This window comes from Panulirus ornatus, chromosome 31 (genome assembly GCF_036320965.1).
Source record: "Panulirus ornatus isolate Po-2019 chromosome 31, ASM3632096v1, whole genome shotgun sequence".
Classification (NCBI taxonomy): domain Eukaryota; kingdom Metazoa; phylum Arthropoda; class Malacostraca; order Decapoda; family Palinuridae; genus Panulirus; species Panulirus ornatus.
In genome coordinates this window covers 12,322,804-12,343,165 of record NC_092254.1, presented here as the reverse complement: position 1 = coordinate 12,343,165, position 20,362 = coordinate 12,322,804, and the positions used below count along the sequence as shown (strand labels likewise).

Sequence of the window (20,362 nt, the reverse complement as noted above, 5' to 3'; positions counted from 1 at the left end):
ATGGGCATTTATGTATACATATACATGTGTGTATATGAGTGGACTGGCCATTCTACGTCTGTTTCTGGCACTACCTCGCTGACATGGGAAACAGCGATTAAGTGAAATAATAATTAATAACATATACCCTAGCCTAAGCTGGGTACCATTTTATTGACCAGCCCCTAAGGAAGGATGAACAGCTGGGTGGAACATTTGCTCTGACCAGGATTCAAACCTATGTGGACTCAGTCTGTGGGCGGCCACTGAATGCACCACAGTCAGCAACACTAATTGCTGAACCACAGAAGGCTGTTTCTTTTTATCTTCCAAATTTGGTTCCAGTTAGTGTTCGAAGCTTTTAGTTTAAGCACTTAGGATAAGCAATGCTCTGACCTCAACTCCAGTATTAAAATATCATAATTTTGCTACGGATTTAATTTTTCATACTGATACATCTACATTTTCCTAAGAAAACACTTAAATCAATCCTGATCTTCAGTAATACCGAGAATATGGATACATCTACTACATCTTACTATGCAAACACTTAAACTAATCCTGATTCTCAGTGCTACCAAGAATATGGATACACTTCCTCCTTGTGGGATATAATTTTGAATAACACTGTATACACTGCTTCAAAATTGTCTATAAACATTAAATTTGGATACAACTACAATGGCAGATAATTGCATTTGGTTCAATCATTTTTTCCTTTAACAAATCCTAGTTTCTTACACAGCTTATCTGTTATGATAACAGTCTCACCTTCCATTTAATTTCTGTTTTAACCAAACTCTAGCTGCAAAAAGCAGATTTATGAAATTCTTTTTGTACCATTCTCTGTTATACTGTTTATGGACATCTTTATGATCATCCAGAAATCTTTTGTAGAACTCTGACATCTCACCTGCTGATAGAGTCTTGCGTTCTCTGGTGTCTTTTCCATACTTTTCCCTTAAACGCACCTGAATGAACTCTGCTTTCATCTGTAATATATCACAAATATTCAATACAAAACATACAGACCAACTTTGAGAAAGAAATAACACACAATTCTCATGTACACATACTGTTTTTTGACAATACATGAATTCTAAATACAGATAGTTGAAAAAATTATGATTAAAGTTATAGCACAGTGGAGTGAGGATGTGAAAACTGTCATTGCAGAAAAATACAATATGTACCAGATAACAAAAAAGATGGATACGGAAAGGCAAAAAAGAGAAATCTGAGACATTTCAAGGCCTAAACAGGCAAGACAGGGGTATTATATCACCCTTATCTGGCCCATAAAAAATGGACATAACAGAGAAACGATAATCCTAATTAGTGAATGTATGGCGACTAATGTTTTCAAATACTGCCAATAACTACTTATTCACTATTTAACAAGAAACCCAGTACACGTGATTCCTCTTGCTTTCACAAAGAAAATAAAGCACACAGTAAGTGAGAAGTCACCTTGGCAGGGCTATATCATCAAGAGTATTGTTTCATTAAAGACCCTCTCACTCCAAAGGAGTCCACATTTCCCTACTACTAGAATTAGCTCAGTCTTGGGCTGCAAAAGCCTTTGGACAAAGGTCCTGGGTAATACCAGGCCTCTATCATAGAAACTGGCCCTGGAGTAATTATGAATGAATAAATATACAGTAATAACATTTAATGTCAGTCTACTTGAGTATTATGCTGAAATGCTCAATGCCTGGGGAAAAATAGTGTGAATTTTCAATTTGCCCCCATCTAAGTTGGAAAAAGTCTCTCCTTGGTCAATTACTTTTCTCCTAAACAACTGCTCCATTTATACAAAGGCCTGATATGTCCTCATATGGAGTACTGCTCTCACATCTGGGGTGGATCTAGCTCTAAATCCTTACTTGACAGAGCTGAGTCAAAAGCAGTCCGACTTATAAACTATCCCAGGATAACTTCAAAACTTAACCCACTTGCCCTACATCACAATGCTGGTTCACTTTCCTTCATCTATAGGTATTACCTTGGATTATGCTCCTAAGAACTGGCTGCTTGTGTGCCCCTACCACTAGTTATACCATGCAATGCTCAGCAAGCTGCTGCATCACACGGTTACTGTGTGGCCAGTGCCAACTCAAAGGTGAGCTGCTTTGATAATTTTTTCTTTCCCTACACCTCAAAGCTTTGGAACTTTCTACCCTCTCATGTTTTCCTAATAACTATGGCCTGGCACAACTTAAAAGATAGGTTTTTCACTTCCTAAAAAAAATCATAAATACTTTCCTTTGTTTCTTTTTCCCTTTCATAATCTTCCCAATATTTCAATTAAGGCCTGGCCTTGATGTGGACTTTTGTCCATGACTGAGACCTCTTACGTAAGAAAAAAAATCTACGAGCATACCTGCTCTAACACCTGACAAGACCAAAATACCACTCTAAAGGTACAATGGCAAATTCTTACCAATCATACACAATCTTGAGTTCTTGAAACAAGAGAAAGTCAAGACCACACATTCAAAAGTACAATTTGACCCTCTCAGAATAATCATGATATTTGCCCATGAATAATTATCCTAATTCACCAACATCTTTTGGAACCAGTGTTTTACCTCCTTTCTGGAAGACAGTGGTTTACCTCACCTTGGCCCATTAATCTGAATCCTGAATCCAATAATGTGCTTCAGCCATTCAAAATCAAATCTTTATGCACACTGCTGAAAGCATTCAAACTTTATGGATTAAAGATGACATGATCCTGAATTTATGTCCCTATCACTAAGAAAACTACAAAAGGCATCCGCTTTTCAGTACCTGATTTTTCTCATGGACTTTTGTACACAAGCATGGACAGCGGAGGAGAATGTGCAACAGTACCGTCTATAAAACAATCAGAGGCATTTGTTCCATCTCCTATACAACAACATTTTGCTGGAGTTGACTTTTTTCCTCAAGCAATGCACTCATGCTGTACACTTCGGGGGATCAGCTCTGAATGCAGAATCATGTGTGACATGCCTTAAAACACAACACTTAAACCCTCATTGTTAACAACCTCATCATAATGAAGGACACGCAGAGCAAATATAAATTTGTTCACACACTTCGAGGCTTTCAACTATGACACACTAATTTCTGAGTTTTATTTCTGTTTCGCAATCTGGTACTACGAATGGACTTTTTACACTTAATAAAGACAACTGTCCACTCAGACTGGATTTTTCAGCAGCAGGTGCATCTAATTATAAATTGCCTAATTTTTTCTCTGTCCTCACACCCATTACAAGCAAAGACTGGTACAAAGAGGAAAGACCAATCTGAGCAAGTCAGCACAATGAGGGGATGGCTAAAGTAAAAGATGAGACTGCAAAGTGAATGAAAGACTAAGGAATCATGAATCCAAGAAAAAATCGAATGTAAATGGAAAAGCAATAAGGATGTAGTAAGACACTGGAGAAGGACCTTATGAGCTGTGTATGTTTCAGCCTGTCAAGAATATAGTATACCAAAAAGGAATAATCAAATGAAGCTGAAAAGAATAAAGAAAGTACGAGAGTTTGAGACAAATGTATATATGAGAATCAAGAGAGATGTATGTGACTTATTTAATCAACAAGAGTTATTTCTGCTATAAATTTATTAGTTTCTGCACAAGTTATTCATGCCATGACTAGAAGATTCTACATGAGCTATTCCTGCTATAATTTTTGATGATTCTACATGAGCTATTCCTGCTATGATTTTTGATGATTCTACATGAGCTATTCCTGCTATGATTTTTGATGTTTCTACATAAGCTATCCCTGCTATGATTTTGATGATTCTACATGAGCTCTTCCAGCTGCAATTCTAGAAGATTCTACAGGAGCTATTACCGTTGTGAATTCAGATGATTCTATATGAGCTATTCCTGCTCTTAATTTTAATGATTTAACATGAGCTATTCCTCCTGTGACTTTAGATGATTCTACATGAGCTACTCCTGCTGTGATTTCAGATGATTCTTAATGAACTGTTCATGCTGTGATTTTAGATGATTTTACATAAGATATTACTACTGTGACTTTCAGAAATTTTGACATGAGCTATTTTCCTACTGCAACTTTACATAATTCTACAAGAGCTATTTTCCTACTGCAACTTTACATAATTCTGCAAGAGCTACAACTACTGTGGTCTCAGATAATTTTACATGAGCTATTTCTATTGTGACTTTAGATGATTCTACATAAGCTATTCCTGCTGTGACTTTAAAAGATTCTACATGAGCTTTCTCATTTTAGAAGTGCAGTTATGGATACCAAAGAATGTTATGTATTGCAATATCTAAAAAATTTACCTTCCAGAATTTGATATACGTCATTGCTGTGTGCATATATCTTTTGCAGTTATAACTACGTTAAAATTCCATACAAAATTAGAAAATTCTTACAATGTCAATTACAAAAAAAAAAAAAAAAATGAAAATGATAATTACATGAATTAACAGCCCAAATCTCTCCATTTATCTACCTATCACTTTCCATTCCATTTTCATTTACAGGGGTTTATTAAGTGGACATTTTCAGTTCACTCAATACACATCTTCAACTTATGTACAAAGCACAAGTGGACAAAGGCCTCCACACTAATATGAATGCTTAAATTTTTCTTATACACCATAAATTGATTTAAGTATGAATAACATTGTTCATTCATATCAACCTAACATTAAATGTCAAACATTACTCAACAACAGCTTACATGACTCTAAACAGCTGCTGCATTCATAAAAGTAATACTATTCAATTTACCATACCAAAAATGGAAACATTTACATTCATTATTTCCTTTCTTTTATGCCAAGTTATTTTCTTACATGCCTCAATTCTTCAAATTTTGTAGTTTAATAGGGGTTAAGTGTTGATGAGGACTATTCATATTATACATAAATCATCAAAGCAAATTACCATTAAGGCTATAAAAATTAAAATACATGTAGATATCTTTTACTGAATAATATCTATCCTTCTGAAGTAATAACTGAACTACAACAACAGCTCCATTCATACAACTCAATATACTTCCTTAAAAATCAACAATTTATGAGAAGAATTAATTTAATAGCTACCTTCTTATATTTAGTATTATTATCCGCCCAAAACTGTTGGTTCCATTCTTGCATTTCCACGCGTGATTCTCGGTACTGGCGCTCAAGGGGTGTTTCATCAGGTGCAATGTAGAACTTGATTGGTCTCAAGTTAGATAAACTATCAGGGGGGCCAATATAATCACATTTTGACTTTTGTGGATCAGATTCTGTTCCAGTGAGACCATTTTCCTGCATATCATATGAGGTGTGAGATTTATAAAGACCAGTATAAAATATCTCAAAATAATATCATGGAAAAATTCAGGAAAACAAGCATAAATGAAAAATCAACTTTAGTGTAGAAGAACAAAGAAAGAATGTTACAAAGAAAGATTGTAACAAATGTTTTTCAAAATAGAGCAAGAAAATCTATTTTAAATGACACAAGGGGTGGCGATGTTGTTTCCTGTGGGGTGGGGTGGCACAGGGAATGGATGAGGGCAATCAAGGATGAATATGTACATGTGTATATATCTTTCTTTTTTCTTTCATACTATTCGCCATTTCCCGCGCTAGCGAGGTAGCGTTAAGAACAGAGGACTGGGCCTTTGGGCCTTTGAAGGAATATCCTCACTTGGCCCCCTTTTGTTCCTTCTTTTGGAAAATAAAAAAAAAAAAATGAGAGGGGAGAATTTCCAGCCCCCCACTCCCTCCCCTTTTAGTCGCCTTCTACGACACGCAGGGAATACGTGGGAGTATTCTTTCTCCCCTATCCCCAGGGATAGTGTGTATATATATGTATATGTAAGTATGTGTATGTATGTTTTATTTGTTATCATTATCATCCTTTGTCTCTGTCTCCCGCATTAGTGAGGTAGCGCAAGGAAACAGACGAAAGAATGGCCCAACCCACCCACATACACATGTATATACATACACGTCCACACACACAAATATACATACCTATACATCTCAACGTACACATATATTTACACACACAGACATATACATATATACACATGTACATAATTCATACTGTCTGCCCTTATTCATTTCTGTTGCCATCCCGCCACACATGAAATGACAACCCCCTCCCCCCACATGTGGGTGAGGTAGCGCTAGGAAAAGACAACAAAGGCCACATTCGTTCACACTCAGTCTCTAGCTGTCATGTACAATGCACTGAAACCACAGATCCCTTTCCACATCCAGGCCCCACAGAACTTTCCATGGTTTTCCCCAGATGCTTCAAATGCCCTGGTTCAATACATTGAGAACACGTCGACCCTGGTATACCACATTGTTCCAATTCACTCTATTTCTTGCACGCCTTTCACCCTCCTGCATGTTCAGGCCCTGATCACTCAAAATCTTTTTCACTCCATCTTTCCACCTCCAATTCGGTCTCCCACTTCTCCTCGTTCCCTCCACCTCCAACACATATATCCTCTTGATCAATCTTTCCTCACTCATTCTCTCCATGTGACCAAACCATTTCAAAACACCCTCTTCTGCTCTCTCAACCACGCTCTTTTTATTTCCACACATCTCTCTTACCCTTACGTTACTTACTCGATCAAACCACCTCACACCACACATTGTCCTCAAACATCTCATTTCCAGCACATCCATCCTCCTGCGCACAACTCTATCCATAGTCCACGCCTCGCAACCATACAACATTGTTGGAACCACTATTCCTTCAAACATACCCATTTTTGCTTTCCGAGATAATGTTATCGACTTCCAAACATTCTTCAAGGCTATCAGGATTTTCACCCCCTCCCCCACCCTATGATTCATTTCCGCTTCCATGGTTCCATCCGCTGCCAGATCCACTCCCAGATATCTAAAACACTTTACTTCCTCCAGTTTTTCTCCATTCAAACTTACCTCCCAATTGACTTGACCCTCAACCCTACTGTACCTAATAACCTTGCTCTTATTCACATTTACTCTTAACTTTCTTCTTTCACATACTTTACCAAACTCAGTCACCAGCTTCTGCAGTTTCTCACATGAATCAGCCACCAGCGCTGTATCATCAGCGAACAACAACTGACTCACTTCCCAAGCCCTCTCACCCACAACAGACTGCATACTTGCCCCTCTCTCCAAAACTCTTGCTTTCACCTCCCTCACAACCCCCATCCATAAACAAATTAAACAATCATGGAGACATCACGCACCCCTGCCGCAAACCGACATTCAACGGGAACCAACCACTTTCCTCTCTTCCTACTTGTACACATGCCTTACACCTTCGATAAAAGCTTTTCACTGCATGTATGTGTGTATAAGAGTGGATGGGTCTTTCTTCATCTGTTTCCTGGCACTACTTGGCTAAAGCAGGATATATATGACAATCAAGTATGAAACAAAGAATAGCAAAAAGTGAGAGCATATGACATGAGCAAAGTAAGTGAGGAATGGGCATGAAAAAGTGGGAGGTGGGCAGATCAGAAAGGGTAATGAGTTGTGGGATGAAAAAGGAAAGTTAGTTGTGAAAGAGAAAAGAGAAGCATTTGGACTATATTCACAAGGAAGGAGTACAAATGACTGGGAGATGTATAAAAGAAAACAGCAAGAAGTCAAGACAAAGGTGCAAGAGCTGAAAAAGAGGGCAAATAAAAGTTCTGGTAAGAGAGTATCGTTACACTTTAGGAAGAATAAAAAGACGTTTTGAAAGAAGGTAGATAACATGCATAAGACAAGAGAACAAATGGGAACATCAGTGAAGGGGGCAAGAGGGGAAGTGATAACAGGTAAGATGAAGTGAGGAAGAGATGGAGTGAGTATTTTGAAGGTTTGATGAATGTGTTTGATAATAAAGTGGCAGATGTAGGGTGTTTTGGCTGGGGTGGTGTGCGAAGTGAAAGGGTCAGGGAGAATGATTTGGTTAAGAGAGAAGAGATGGTGAAAGCCCTACGGAAAATGAAATCTGGCAAGGCGTCAGGTTTGGATGGTATTGCAGTTGAACTTGTTAAAAAAGGGGTGACTATGTTGTTGATTTATTGGTAAGATTATTCAGTGTATGTATGGATCATGGTGAAGTGTATGAGGATTTGCTCCTACTATATAGCATCTATAGTACAACATTGTCCTCCAATACATCCTCACACACAAGACACATGACACCACCTTCTACAAGCAAAAAGTGGCAAACTACTTGACTCTTTCTTCTTTACCTGCTTTTTAAAGTGATGATACAAGAAGAAAAGAGTTTCTTGTCCCCATAGACTAATACTGAAACTTGCAGTAGAGTAAAGCATGCACATGTATTCTATCAATGCTTTATACAAATGTATTCTATCATCACCTTAAGTGAAATCTAGTTATCAGCAAAGGTGACTTCCCTAATTCCACAGTGGTCAAGACAAAATGTATCCAGAAAAAAATTATGAGGTTCTTGAAACTGAATTAAATACAGCCATACCTTGCTTTATGTGGGATCACTATATGCTATTTTGCTATTGTGCAAGGAACCTATTTCTACATTTCCTTCATTATATGCAGTTAAAATTCACAATTACAAATGGAGTAGAAAGTGAACCAAAACCTCAGTTTTCTCTGTATGTTTATTGGTTTGCTATATGCAATTTCTCTTTGTGCAAGGTTTTTGCAGAAAATAACCCCCGCATAAAACAAGGGATGGGTATAACTCATGACAAATTTTGGCAGAGCAAAGAGAAAAAATCATCCATTAAACATGAGTTCAGTTCATGGGAGAAAGGGCATAAAAATGATAAAGAATTCAACATTCTGAAATGCTCAAACCCAGATCAGAAGACCAATGTACTATACACAATTCACTCATGAAGATTCTGATATAAGGCAAAGTCACTGTAAGCAATATTCATCAGTTAATGACATCATCTGACATGACATGAGGAAACATGAATTTCACCTTTATTCTTTTGTATTCTCTGTTACTTGTCCTACTCCTACTTATAGAAGAGAGAGCACAGCAACAAACTGGTAGAAATTCCATGTTGCATCTCATTAACATTGTACAATGTTGGTTGTAGAATCCCAGCATCTCCTAAGAGAGATATGAGAAAATTAATAGATCTTTGAAAAACAAACAAATCTGATACATAAATAATAGGAATATACTGAGCTGAAACACTCATCTAATAGTCTATATAGGGTAACCTTTTACCTCAGTAATACTAAACTAAACTTTGGTTGTGTCCTGTATATAAATAGCAATTTGAAAAGCGTACTACTGTTTGTTGTTCGCTGATGATACAGCGCTGGTGGCTGATTCATGTGAGAAACTGCAGAAGCTGGTGACTGAGTTTGGTAAAGTGTGTGGAAGAAGAAAGTTAAGAGTAAATGTGAATAAGAGCAAGGTTATTAGGTACAGTAGGGTTGAGGGTCAAGTCAATTGGGAGGTGAGTTTGAATGGAGAAAAACTGGAGGAAGTGAAGTGTTTTAGATATCTGGGAGTGGATCTGGCAGCGGATGGAACCATGGAAGCGGAAGTGGATCATAGGGTGGGGGAGGGGGCGAAAATTCTGGGAGCCTTGAAGAATGTGTGGAAGTCGAGAGCATTATCTCGGAAAGCAAAAATGGGTATGTTTGAAGGAATAGTGGTTCCAACAATGTTGTATGGTTGCGAGGCGTGGGCTATGGATAGAGTTGTGCGCAGGAGGATGGATGTGCTGGAAATGAGATGTTTGAGGACAATGTGTGGTGTGAGGTGGTTTGATCGAGTAAGTAACGTGAGGGTAAGAGAGATGTGTGGAAATAAAAAGAGCGTGGTTGAGAGAGGAGAAGAGGGTGTTTTGAAATGGTTTGGGCACATGGAGAGAATGAGTGAGGAAAGATTGACCAAGAGGATATATATGTCGGAGGTGGAGGGAACGAGGAGAAGAGGGAGACCAAATTGGAGGTGGAAAGATGGAGTGAAAAAGATTTTGTGTGATCGGGGCCTGAACATGCAGGAGGGTGAAAGGAGGGCAAGGAATAGAGTGAATTGGAGCGATGTGGTATACCGGGGTTGACGTGCTGTCAGTGGATTGAATCAAGGCATGTGAAGCGTCTGGGGTAAACCATGGAAAGCTGTGGAGGTATGTATATTTGCGTGTGTGGACGTATGTATATACATGTGTATGGGGGTGGGTTGGGCCATTTCTTTCGTCTGTTTCCTTGCGCTACCTTGCAGACGCGGGAGACAGCGACAAAGCAAAAAAAAAAAAAAAAAAAATACTCTTTATGATCTTAGTAGATCATTTCATGTAAGTATACATTCGCTGTAGCAAAGAAGCAGATTGAGACCCTTAAAACATACAATATTCTAGTTTACATATTTCACATTAAGCAATAATACCTGAATCAATTAACTGCCTGTGATTTAAGCTGATGCTTCTAATACAATTACAAAGAAGAATACAAAATTTCCCCTTTCTGATTAGTCTGCAATTGCATTGCATGGGAGTGCAGCATACGCTATTCTACAAAAAAATAAAATGAAATGTGATTTGTCATGTCTGATAGCTGATGTGTTCATCATAAATGTATCTGTCTGTATTCAAACAATACCAGTTAGGCTGAGACAAAAGCCTTTTGTAGATCTACTTTCATTTTGAGTTACTCAGAACAACAAACACTTTAAACATGCATTAAGTATATACAATGTAAACTTTGATTTTAACCTACTAACTGTTGACGTGAGATATATGGTATAGGACACCTCAATGAGTTGACTGCAAGTGTGCCATATACAGTCTAGGTTATCTAAAAAAATCCTGGGCATAATAAACACCAAAGCTGAGTCTAGGAGCAACTGTTGGCAACTCAGACAATATTTTCACATTCTTTGCCCGAAATCTTTTCAATCAAATTCATCTGGTAATTCACCATCAAAATGCTGTGGGGGATGGTACCATTTTGAAATGCTCAGGCAGCAAAGAATAGTAGAATAGAGAGGCAGATTAATCAGAGTGTATGCCTGAATGAAGAACCTGAAGGAAATGGGGTGTTGTAAATTTCCAGGAGTGGACAAAGTATTACTCCTTAATAAGGTGAATAAAACCTCTGAAGGTATGAAACACCACCTCACAAGATGAAAAATTATGGAATATCATCTCTAGTTCTTGGGAAGTAGACTTTGTAATAATGGCTATGTGTGATTTTTCAGGATAGGTGGAGGATTGGTTATGTCCAACTTGTTAATATTATTACAGGATCGAGTTCTAGTGTTTAAAAATTGACCAGTGGGAAATGAAAGACTTAGAGAGATAGAAAGAAATTGCATTTTAACATCATTTCATTCAAATACATTATTGCTTCCCCATTCTAAGATGGTGCACAGAAAGATATTATGTTCAGTACAAGAAAGAGAAAGTCAGTAGGAAAACGGGAAGTGAGTTGGCATGTAAATTGGAATCTTCATTTACAGAGAAAAGAAAAACTGTCAGCAATGTGGGGAGTCCTGTAGAGCACCACTATTGATAAGACAAGAGGGAAAAGTTGTTCCAGCAATGACTACTGAAATGGAATAACCAAAAGGAAAATTATGCATTGCAGAGTAGGAAGCACGAAGCAAAAAACCAAGGGAAGGGAGTCAGAATGCAAAAACTTATGCCACACACTGTAAAATGCTGTGGTGATGTTGAGGGTTATGACAAAACTTTTATCAAAAATCCCAAAGAGGAGGACCACAGATGATCATCAGTAGGCTTACCATGCAAGGTCTATATTGGTAGTCAGAAAGAAGAAAATGGGATTCTAAATTGTCTGAGAGACTGAAAAGTTATAGACAGTTTCACAGATTTAAGAGACAACTAAAGTGAGAGCAATGGGGCAATAGCTGGAGGAGTTAGAGCATTCTCCTTTCTTATGGAGGAGCAGCAACAAGGCATGCTTTCAGGAGGAAGAAAAAGATTGAGTTTTTACACAAAGGCAAAATAGGTACACAAGGATCAGTGATAGTTCAAAAGCACATTTCTTTACAACATAGAGAGAGATGCTCTCTGGGCCATATGCTTTGTCCACCTGGAACTGGAAGAGTATTTGAAAAACTCTGCACAAGGAAAATATAGGAAATGGTATAAGTTCAGTGGAAGGAGCTGGGGGTGAAGTATTAGAAGCAGAATTATTCATAGTAACATTAGAGGAAAATAGAGTGACAAAATGAATGGCTTTATCAGTTAAAAGAGATGCCGATACAGTTGACTGATCACGCCAGAAAAGAAGAGGAATGGGTGAAGCTTTACCTACTTTCAACAAAATACAATGCTCCAAATCATGCTCTGCAGCTGTTATTGTATTCCCCATACACTACAAGAGCAATGCTTGGTACAATCAGAGATAGGAGCGATACCAATCAATTCTCAACAATTACCCCAATTCTGGTCAGTTCCATAGAAAGTACCCACAACAATCCTCTACCTAAGGTCAAAAGTCAACTTCTGACTTACTAACAACTTTCTTCTGGTTTATGGTTTATGTAAAAGTAGGTGAAATGATTTTAAAAAATCAACCAAATCTATGAAAACTTACCTAACTTACTTAGTAGCTGAGATATATCTTTACTCTTTATATGTCTATCTATCTATCTATCTATATCTCTGACAAGTGATCCAATTGGAACTCCCTCAAAAGGCTGGCCAAAGCAACAGAGTCTCTATAACTAAAGAACTCCAGTGCTGCTTCTTAGCCATTAATGCCTCATCCCTAACAGGTCACTGGCAGAAGGCAAGTCTAGTGCAGTGTTTGCAGAGGCTCCTATCTAATGTTCCTAATGACTATTTCTACCTAATGCTCCTACCTACGGCTTCTACCTGATATTTCTACCTAATACTCTTGCCTAAATGTTCTTAACTACCACTTATATCTACTGCTCCTATCATTTTGCCAAAAGGCAAGGCCAGCACATAGCACTCTACAGGAAAATCTAAAGTTACGAAGAATAAGCTGCACGAGTTAAATGTTGTCAAGTGTTACATATGACAGGGAGATATTGTAACTTTGTGGGCAGAATACCAGTAGTCCACATGTTAGTGAGGCAGAAAGAAAAGAAAAGACAGCTACCTGGCTCACAGGAATGCAACTTGACAACCACTAAAGTGCTGGCTCACTAGGCAGATGTCACTAACCCTCCTGGTACTCATGCGGGGAGTACTGGTAATGGACCTCCCAGGTCAATTGTCTACCAACCAACCACTACCATAATCCAGATATACTACACACAACCATACCTGACATCTAGAGAACAACTGAAAAAAAAGGTATATATATGGACAATATACTGAGTAGCTAGGGGGCAATGCCACCTAGCCTCCCTATAAGCAGTCACTCCATACTGTCCAAAACAGGGAGCCATATTGATATTAACATCAGTATAGATGTTTTACTATAAATTCTGGCTGCTTGGGAAAGTTAATTGAGGTTTTTATAGGTACTGCTGATATCTAAAGCATTTCATCTAAGTAAATAAAATCCAAATTTTCTCTGATATTCATAGCCCTCCCCACTATCACTTTACCAACAAAATAAGGAATGTAAAGGTTCCAGCTTCTGGTAATTTTCTAAAATAACTCCATACTGCTTTTCACATCATACATTGTTTTCAACAATGCAACTGCAATGTTCAGAGAATACAATATCAACTGAAGAGCATTACTTTAAATAGAGATACAGCAGCATATCAGAGAATAGTTTGGAATCAAAGATATTGCAAGCAAAAAAATAATGATAATCATCAACAGAAGCTTTGAAAACTTAATCTAACCACCCTAGTGGTCAAGAGTTGGTCTTAATTTTCAATATTCTAGTCATATTCAAGGAAATACACCTACCAACAATGCCACAACACAAGACACCAACCACAATGACCACCCTTACAAGCCGTAGGAGAGTAATTTACACCTAATACATTTCTACAATCATTCTGGCTGCTAAGTGAAGATTTTAGAAATAGGTACTACTGGTATTTTCTGGGTGTATTACCTACCTCACCATTAGACCCATATTTTCCCCTACTATTGGTATTATTTGGGTGTATTGTACCTACCACACCATTCAACTCGTATATCTTGCCTAACACAACGTAACGCTCCTCTAAGTATGGGTTACAAGTCAAACTTCTAAGTAACAACTTGCTTCTCCAATAACAAGGAACGTCTAATCATAAAATCCCAAGGGGGGAAAAGTAAAAAGATCACGTACAAAACCCCAAATGAAGATATCTCTATCCCAAGGAACCTTAAGAAATGGCGAAGTGAACCTTCTCGCTGGCAAAGATGTCACACTTTCACTCCTTTGAATTCTGAAGTCTCACCCCCTATATCTACCAGAGATGACATGAATGCAATGGAGACCATTAGTCAAAACAACTATCTCATACAATTCTTGAAAGTTACTCGAGTTATTCCACTACACGGGAGGACTAGAGGTACGACTTGAAATTGGAGGAATTTAGTCATTTTGGTAATAATAATAGTAGTCTTGTTTAATCCTTTCTTTGCCCTTGACTTACTCTGGAAGATCACGTGCAAACGTTTTCCTGAGTCAGATAGATAGATAGATAGATAGATAGATAGATAGTGCCTTGAAATAATGACGTCATCATTTTTGATGGCGTCATTAATTCACTTTCTAGAGTCGACTTTATTTCATGGCCTCCCACACATCAGTGCCTGTATGTCCCCCTTGACGTATTACTTACGAATCAATGAATATTCTGAAGATGAAATATAATCTGATTAACGATCTTTATAATATTTATTTCGAGGATAAGAAAACGGGATTTGTTTGGTTCAATGCTTCGACTTACCACCTTTTCTTACATTAAACACATTTATACACAAAACATTTCTCTGTAAAGTTCACTGAAACACATATATCATCACAGCGAAAAGTAATCCTAGAGTTCGACATACAGTCATTGTAATTACTACTGTTATATTAATATTGTCAATCTCTCTCTCTCTCTCTCTCTCTCTCTCTCTCTCTCTCTCTCTCTCTCTCTCTCTCACACACACACACACACACACACACACACACACATATATATATATATATATATATATATATATATATATATATATATATATATATATATATATATATATATATATATATATATATATATATATATATATATATATATATATATATATATATATATATATATATATATATATATATATATATATGTGTGTGTGTGTGTGTGTGTGTGTGTGTGTGTGTGTGTGTGTGATTTTTTCATACATATTCGCCATTTCCCGCGTTAGCGTGGTAGCATTAAGAACAGAGGACTAAGCCTTAGAGGAAATATCCTCACTTGGCCCCCTTTCCTGCTCCTTCTTTTGGAAAATATAAAACGAGAGGGGAGGGGGTCATGAGGAAAGTGCAGGGGATGAAAAAGAATGCAAATGAGTGTTGGGGTGAGAAAGTATCATTAAACTTTAGGAAGCATAAATAGATGTTCTGGAAGAGGTGAATAATGTGCTCAGGACGAAAACAAATGGGAACAACGGTGAAGAGGGCAAAAAAAGGAAGTGATAACAGGTAGTGATGAAGTAAGGAGGAGATGGAGTGAGTATTTTGAAGAAATGTTAAATGTGTTTGGTGATAAAGTGGCAGATGTGAGGTGTTTTGGACGGGGTGGTATGCGAAGTGAGAGAGTTATGGAGAATGGAAAGCCTTACAGAAGACGAAATGCGGCAAGGCGGCTGGATTTGATGGTATTGCAGTTGAATTCATTAAAAAAAAAAAAGGGGGTGACTAAAAAGTTGATTGGTTGACAAGGATATTCAATGTATACATGGATCATAGTGAGGTGCCTAAGGATTAGCGGAATGCATGCACAGCGCCATTGTATAAAGGCAAAAGGGGATAAAGGTAAGAGGTGTCTTACTTACAACTATACAGGTAGACAGTGAAAAAGTCAGTTTCTATAACATCATGATGTCAAATAGTTGAGACTTTAGCGTGGTTATGAAAAAAAAAAAAAGAAGTTAGATACTGTGTTTAGGGAATGAATGAAATAGATGATAAATGTAACAATGATATCCTGTGGGCACAATGAGACGGGTTGGAGCTATGGTTGACTCATTAGGTAACTCTATCAGCAAAATACACCAGTATGTTCTACCCCCACCACCCTCTTAACGCTCTATTGTTCTGGTATATGATATGCTGGTTGCGTTTGTTATATGAGGTCCCAATGTGTTGACATTAACCAGTGCTTGGGCGAAGGTGACAGATAGCATTGTCGTGCGGGCGGCACAGTAAGGTCCTTATCTAACACAGGGGCGTATGTGTCTGGTTTCATTTATGTGCTGTTTACATCCACTTCCTGCTCCAACTTTCGTGTTTTTTTTTTCCTATTTATTCTTAGTGCTCTCTCTCTCTCTCTCTCTCTCTCTCTCTCTCTCTCTCTCTCTCTCTCTCTCTCTCTCTCTCTCTCTCTCTCTCCTAAAGGTGAAAGCTTGACTGAAATGAAATAGATAATATTGGATAACTGGTATTTGAGCACCCACCTAATGGTAAAATGATACTGAGAATATTAGAGAACAAAAAAATGAGATTTTATAACCCTAAATATGCTGGTTTCGTTATATATATATATATATATATATATATATATATATATATATATATATATATATATATATATATATTCACCATGAATTCCCACCCTCGTAAGGTGTAAAATGATATCCAGTATGTGAAATACTTGGATTAGGCGAGGGAAAGGATTGTACTATGAAAACATATAAAGGAAGAGAAGCTTATGGGAAACGTTTAGTGAATAAGATATTCAGTTATTCATGTATTCTTTGAAGAGATTAGATTCTTATTTGTCGTTACTTTTTTAGTAACAAAACTACAGTCAAGGAAGTCAAAACAGATTCATAAATATGGATGATTTTAAAGGTGCTTCCCCATTTTCTGTGATACAGGAGTAAATGCTAGGATATGCATCAAAGTGTTTTAGAAAGTAAATATTTCATTGAATGTGAACGTGCACAAGACTGTATAAAAGGGTCATTAAACAGTGCCAATGAGAACACAACATCGGGAAAACCGAGCGAATGAGCTATTTATAAAGAAAATTGGCTTCGATCTCTCTGTTTGAAGTAAGTTTCTTGCCCAGATTTATTTTCCCTTCTTAATAGGCTACACTGATAACAACAAGAAACCTCTGACGGGTCGGGAACTTGGATATGCAGATGAACGCGAAATAGTGGATACACGTACTTCAAAGGTTGTCAAGATGCTAACACCGCTCATGTTGGCAGCTGACCTACCTGTAGGTTTTACAACCTGCTTTATATGCAGAAAGAAGTGTGTGTGTGTGTGTGTGTGTGTGTGTGTGTTAGTCTTTACGTTACGCTGGCCACTGTTTCAGCGCTTAAGATTTATCTGCTTATAAGGTTTTGGAGTTTCATGACAAACAATTAAGTTAACATTAAGTCATCAACCTCAGCAGAGACTTTTACAGGAACGAATGAATTTAGGATTCGAGTGGCAAAAATTTTCATAAACGTGAGAGAGAAACTGATACTAACCCAGAAAGTTTTTTGAATTCCTGACTTCGGCCAAAACGTCTGTAAATTGCATCAGCTTTGTAATGAATCGACTATATCCATTTGCCAACCAGTTCTGTCCTCAATTGGATTGATTTCTTGTGGTCATAGTAACGTGACATCACACACCTAGTAGTTTGTATACAAGTGTGTACTACCCAGTGGAGTACATGGTTTCGTCCTGGTGACCTTGTACGGGAGGAGGAGATACCATCGAGATAACGAAGCTGTGGTCGTGAGTGGACAATAGATGAACGGTCTAATCACGTCACAATAGCCGGGGAGGAGGAGGAGTCCGCAAACTTCATCCCGATCGTCCCCCGCGTCGCGCCTTTGATATCGTCGGCAGTAGTACGCCTCCGGCAGGAGCTACCAGTGTCTCGCTGTACTCCGTGGTGTCAACATGGTAGGCTGGGGAAAAATGTTGATATATTTTTTTTTTTTTATTCTCTTATTTCCATCGCTTAGAAACATTACCTCTAGTACAGATATTTACATAGTTATTTGATTATACCTACTCTAAGATTACACTCATTTCGAGCTGTAACAGACGTTATTCGAAATATGAAAGTCGGGTATATATGTATATATATATATATATATATATATATATATATATATATATATATATATATATATATATATATATATATATATATATATATGGGAGCGGGGGGCTGGAAATCCTCTCCTCTTGTTTTTTTTTTTTAATTTTCCAAAAGAAGGAACAGAGAAGGGGGCGAGGTGAGGATATTCCCTCAAAGGCCCAGTTCTCTGTTCTTAACGCTACCTCGCTAATGCGGGAAATGGCGAATAGTTTGAAAGAAAAAGAAAAGAATATATGTATATATATATATATATATATATATATATATATATATATATATATATATATATATATATATATCAGAGTCAAAGGACAGGTCATCATACTAAGGGTAATTATCGGACGTGCTCGAAGTTTGTGCTTCCGTCATTAGACAAATACTGCAGACTTATTGAGCTTTACTAAACCTTTCATGTCTACGAATCTCAAGGTGATGCAGGGATACATAGAAAATATTCTTTACTTCAGGGAGCACCTCACATCTTGGTGATAGCACTGGCAGCGCTGGTGGCAGCAGAATTGGAACCCACATTACCAGATGTATGGACAGTGGTAGAAGGTTCCTACGATTCCAGTGTTTTAGTCACCTTCCCTTCATTGGTAAGTCATGTCTTGTTTTCTTAGAATGAGCTGGTCCCTCGGACAGGGTTACAGTGTCTGAAGGCTAACGTGAACGGACTGACAGCTACATGAAATGGGAGGGAACACCGAACAATATTACGGGAGGCCTTCTCAAGGTGATGGAGGATGACAGGGCTCAGTGCCGGAAACCATTAATTTTGGTCTACCGTGACTGGGGTATAGTGGCCAAGCCTAGTTTTTAGAATGTCCAACTCCATTGATCATGGTCATGGGTTTAATAAGAAGAAGGCTTTCTTGGAAAGGTATATAACCCTACTTAAACTAGGTGTATGAAAATGACTACTCTCTGTGTTTGGTATTTAGCTACTCAATTCTCAGCCTCGTTGCTTTCGTTGGAGCACTTTTCTCATCCCTTGCACGTGAGGGGGTGTTAATCTTATGCATGACGGTAAGATCATTGATAGCTTTGCCCTTTAACCTAACTTTAAAGATCGGGTCAATAGCTAGGTTGTGCGCCAGAGGTACTAGAAATATGCTCAAGGGTCCATAACGTCATGTTATAGGACCATAGCGTCATGCTTGAGGGTTTTTTGAACTGCCATGCTCAGACTTCGTAAAGTCACCCTCAAGCTTTCTATCATCCTGCTCAGAACTGGTAATATCATGCTCAAGAGTCATGTCTTCCTACTGAGAGGATCAAGAAACTGGTGTGCACTCATCACGGCGACCCAGTGCCAGGCCCTTGCTACAGGTAATTGGACATTGAAATATACTGCTGTACCAAGAACATCTCTTGAAACAGGTTGGAAACTAACATTTAGAATTACATTTACATGGAAAGAGATTTTTACATTTAAGGTATTCAGTTGTTGCTTACGTAAGTCAAAGAAAATCATGTAACTGCGGAGAAGGGTTTGATAACGAAATGTATTAAATTTTTGGTAAATTGGTTGAAATATTTTCCGTGGTCTAAACTCGGTTGTAGACTAGCTTACTTTTCTTGTGGTCATGATAGCCATCACATCAGTCCCCATATATTGATGGAGCAGGGCTCGTCTCCATCATGTTCTTGGCCATATGTAGCCTGTCCTTCGTCGTCCGCTTTTAGCAGGCGTTTGATTATGGTGTCATGAGCTCTTCTACGACGGTGAAGGATAACAGAAGGGTTACGAAAACACGACCAATAACGCAGTGCATTAATGGGTAAACACAGAGGTGATGCAGCTCTGGGCAAGCTACTGCAAGTGGTGCAGAGTTAAGTGAGGTTGGTGTATGGTAACTAAGATAAGATTGGCAGTTCCCCTAGTGCTCATGAAGGTACAGGAGGTGAGGCAGACGTTCTTTGGGAAAGTTGCTTCGATGCCGCAACTCGTGGAGCTTCTGCAGAAGGGAGGAAGAGGCATTGCCGAATTAGTGGACGGTCTCCAATTGTGCCACAGGCAGTGTGTCCTTAAATCCTGTAGTTCAAGCTGCTTCTAGAAACAGGTGGTGGTAATGTCCCACAGGAGTAACAGGAGTGCTGATACGTTGGGTAACGTCCTACAGAATCCCTGTAGGAGAGTGAAAAGCCAGAAGTCATGTGATGCTGACGTGAACCAC

The 20,362-nt window shown here is 38.2% G+C and overlaps 2 protein-coding genes across 9 annotated transcripts in view; one reads left to right on the top strand and one right to left on the bottom strand.

Annotated features, from left to right (window-relative positions):
- Positions 1-401: 401 nt before the first annotated feature.
- On the bottom strand, positions 402-14,536 carry Coa8 (Cytochrome c oxidase assembly factor 8). 8 transcript variants are annotated; one of them, XM_071680656.1, is made up of 4 exons: positions 14,517-14,536; positions 8,937-9,071; positions 5,069-5,278; positions 402-971 (listed from the first exon to the last, which is right to left on the bottom strand). In XM_071680656.1, the coding sequence occupies exons 2-4, from the start codon at positions 9,066-9,068 to the stop codon at positions 747-749; spliced, it is 567 nt and encodes a 188-aa protein (XP_071536757.1). In that variant the 5' UTR covers positions 9,069-9,071; positions 14,517-14,536; the 3' UTR covers positions 402-746. The 8 variants fall into 8 exon arrangements, with proteins under 8 accessions (XP_071536757.1, XP_071536751.1, XP_071536756.1 ...); XM_071680650.1 differs by lacking the exon at positions 14,517-14,536 and adding an exon at positions 14,207-14,345; XM_071680655.1 differs by lacking the exon at positions 14,517-14,536 and adding an exon at positions 14,319-14,338.
- A 3,315-nt stretch (positions 14,537-17,851) lies between these two features.
- Positions 17,852-20,362, top strand: part of LOC139758821 (uncharacterized) — a 94,734-nt gene continuing 92,223 nt past the window's right edge. Inside the window, exons 1-2 of the mRNA XM_071680648.1 lie at positions 17,852-17,980; positions 18,650-18,781. Of these exons, the coding sequence (XP_071536749.1) occupies positions 17,978-17,980; positions 18,650-18,781 (135 nt within the window). The 5' untranslated portion in view covers positions 17,852-17,977. The remainder of the gene's footprint in view (positions 17,981-18,649; positions 18,782-20,362) is intronic.

Coding starts and splice junctions, on each gene's coding strand:
- Coa8 (XM_071680656.1), bottom strand. CDS start 9,068: ATGCTGGGATTCTACAACCAACATTGTACAATGTTAATGAGATGCAAC. Junction 5,279..8,936: donor GAGAATACAAAAGAATAAAG/GTGAAATTCATG, acceptor TATGATATGCAG/GAAAATGGTCTCACTGGAAC. Junction 972..5,068: donor ATAATACTAAATATAAGAAG/GTAGCTATTAAA, acceptor GATATATTACAG/ATGAAAGCAGAGTTCATTCA.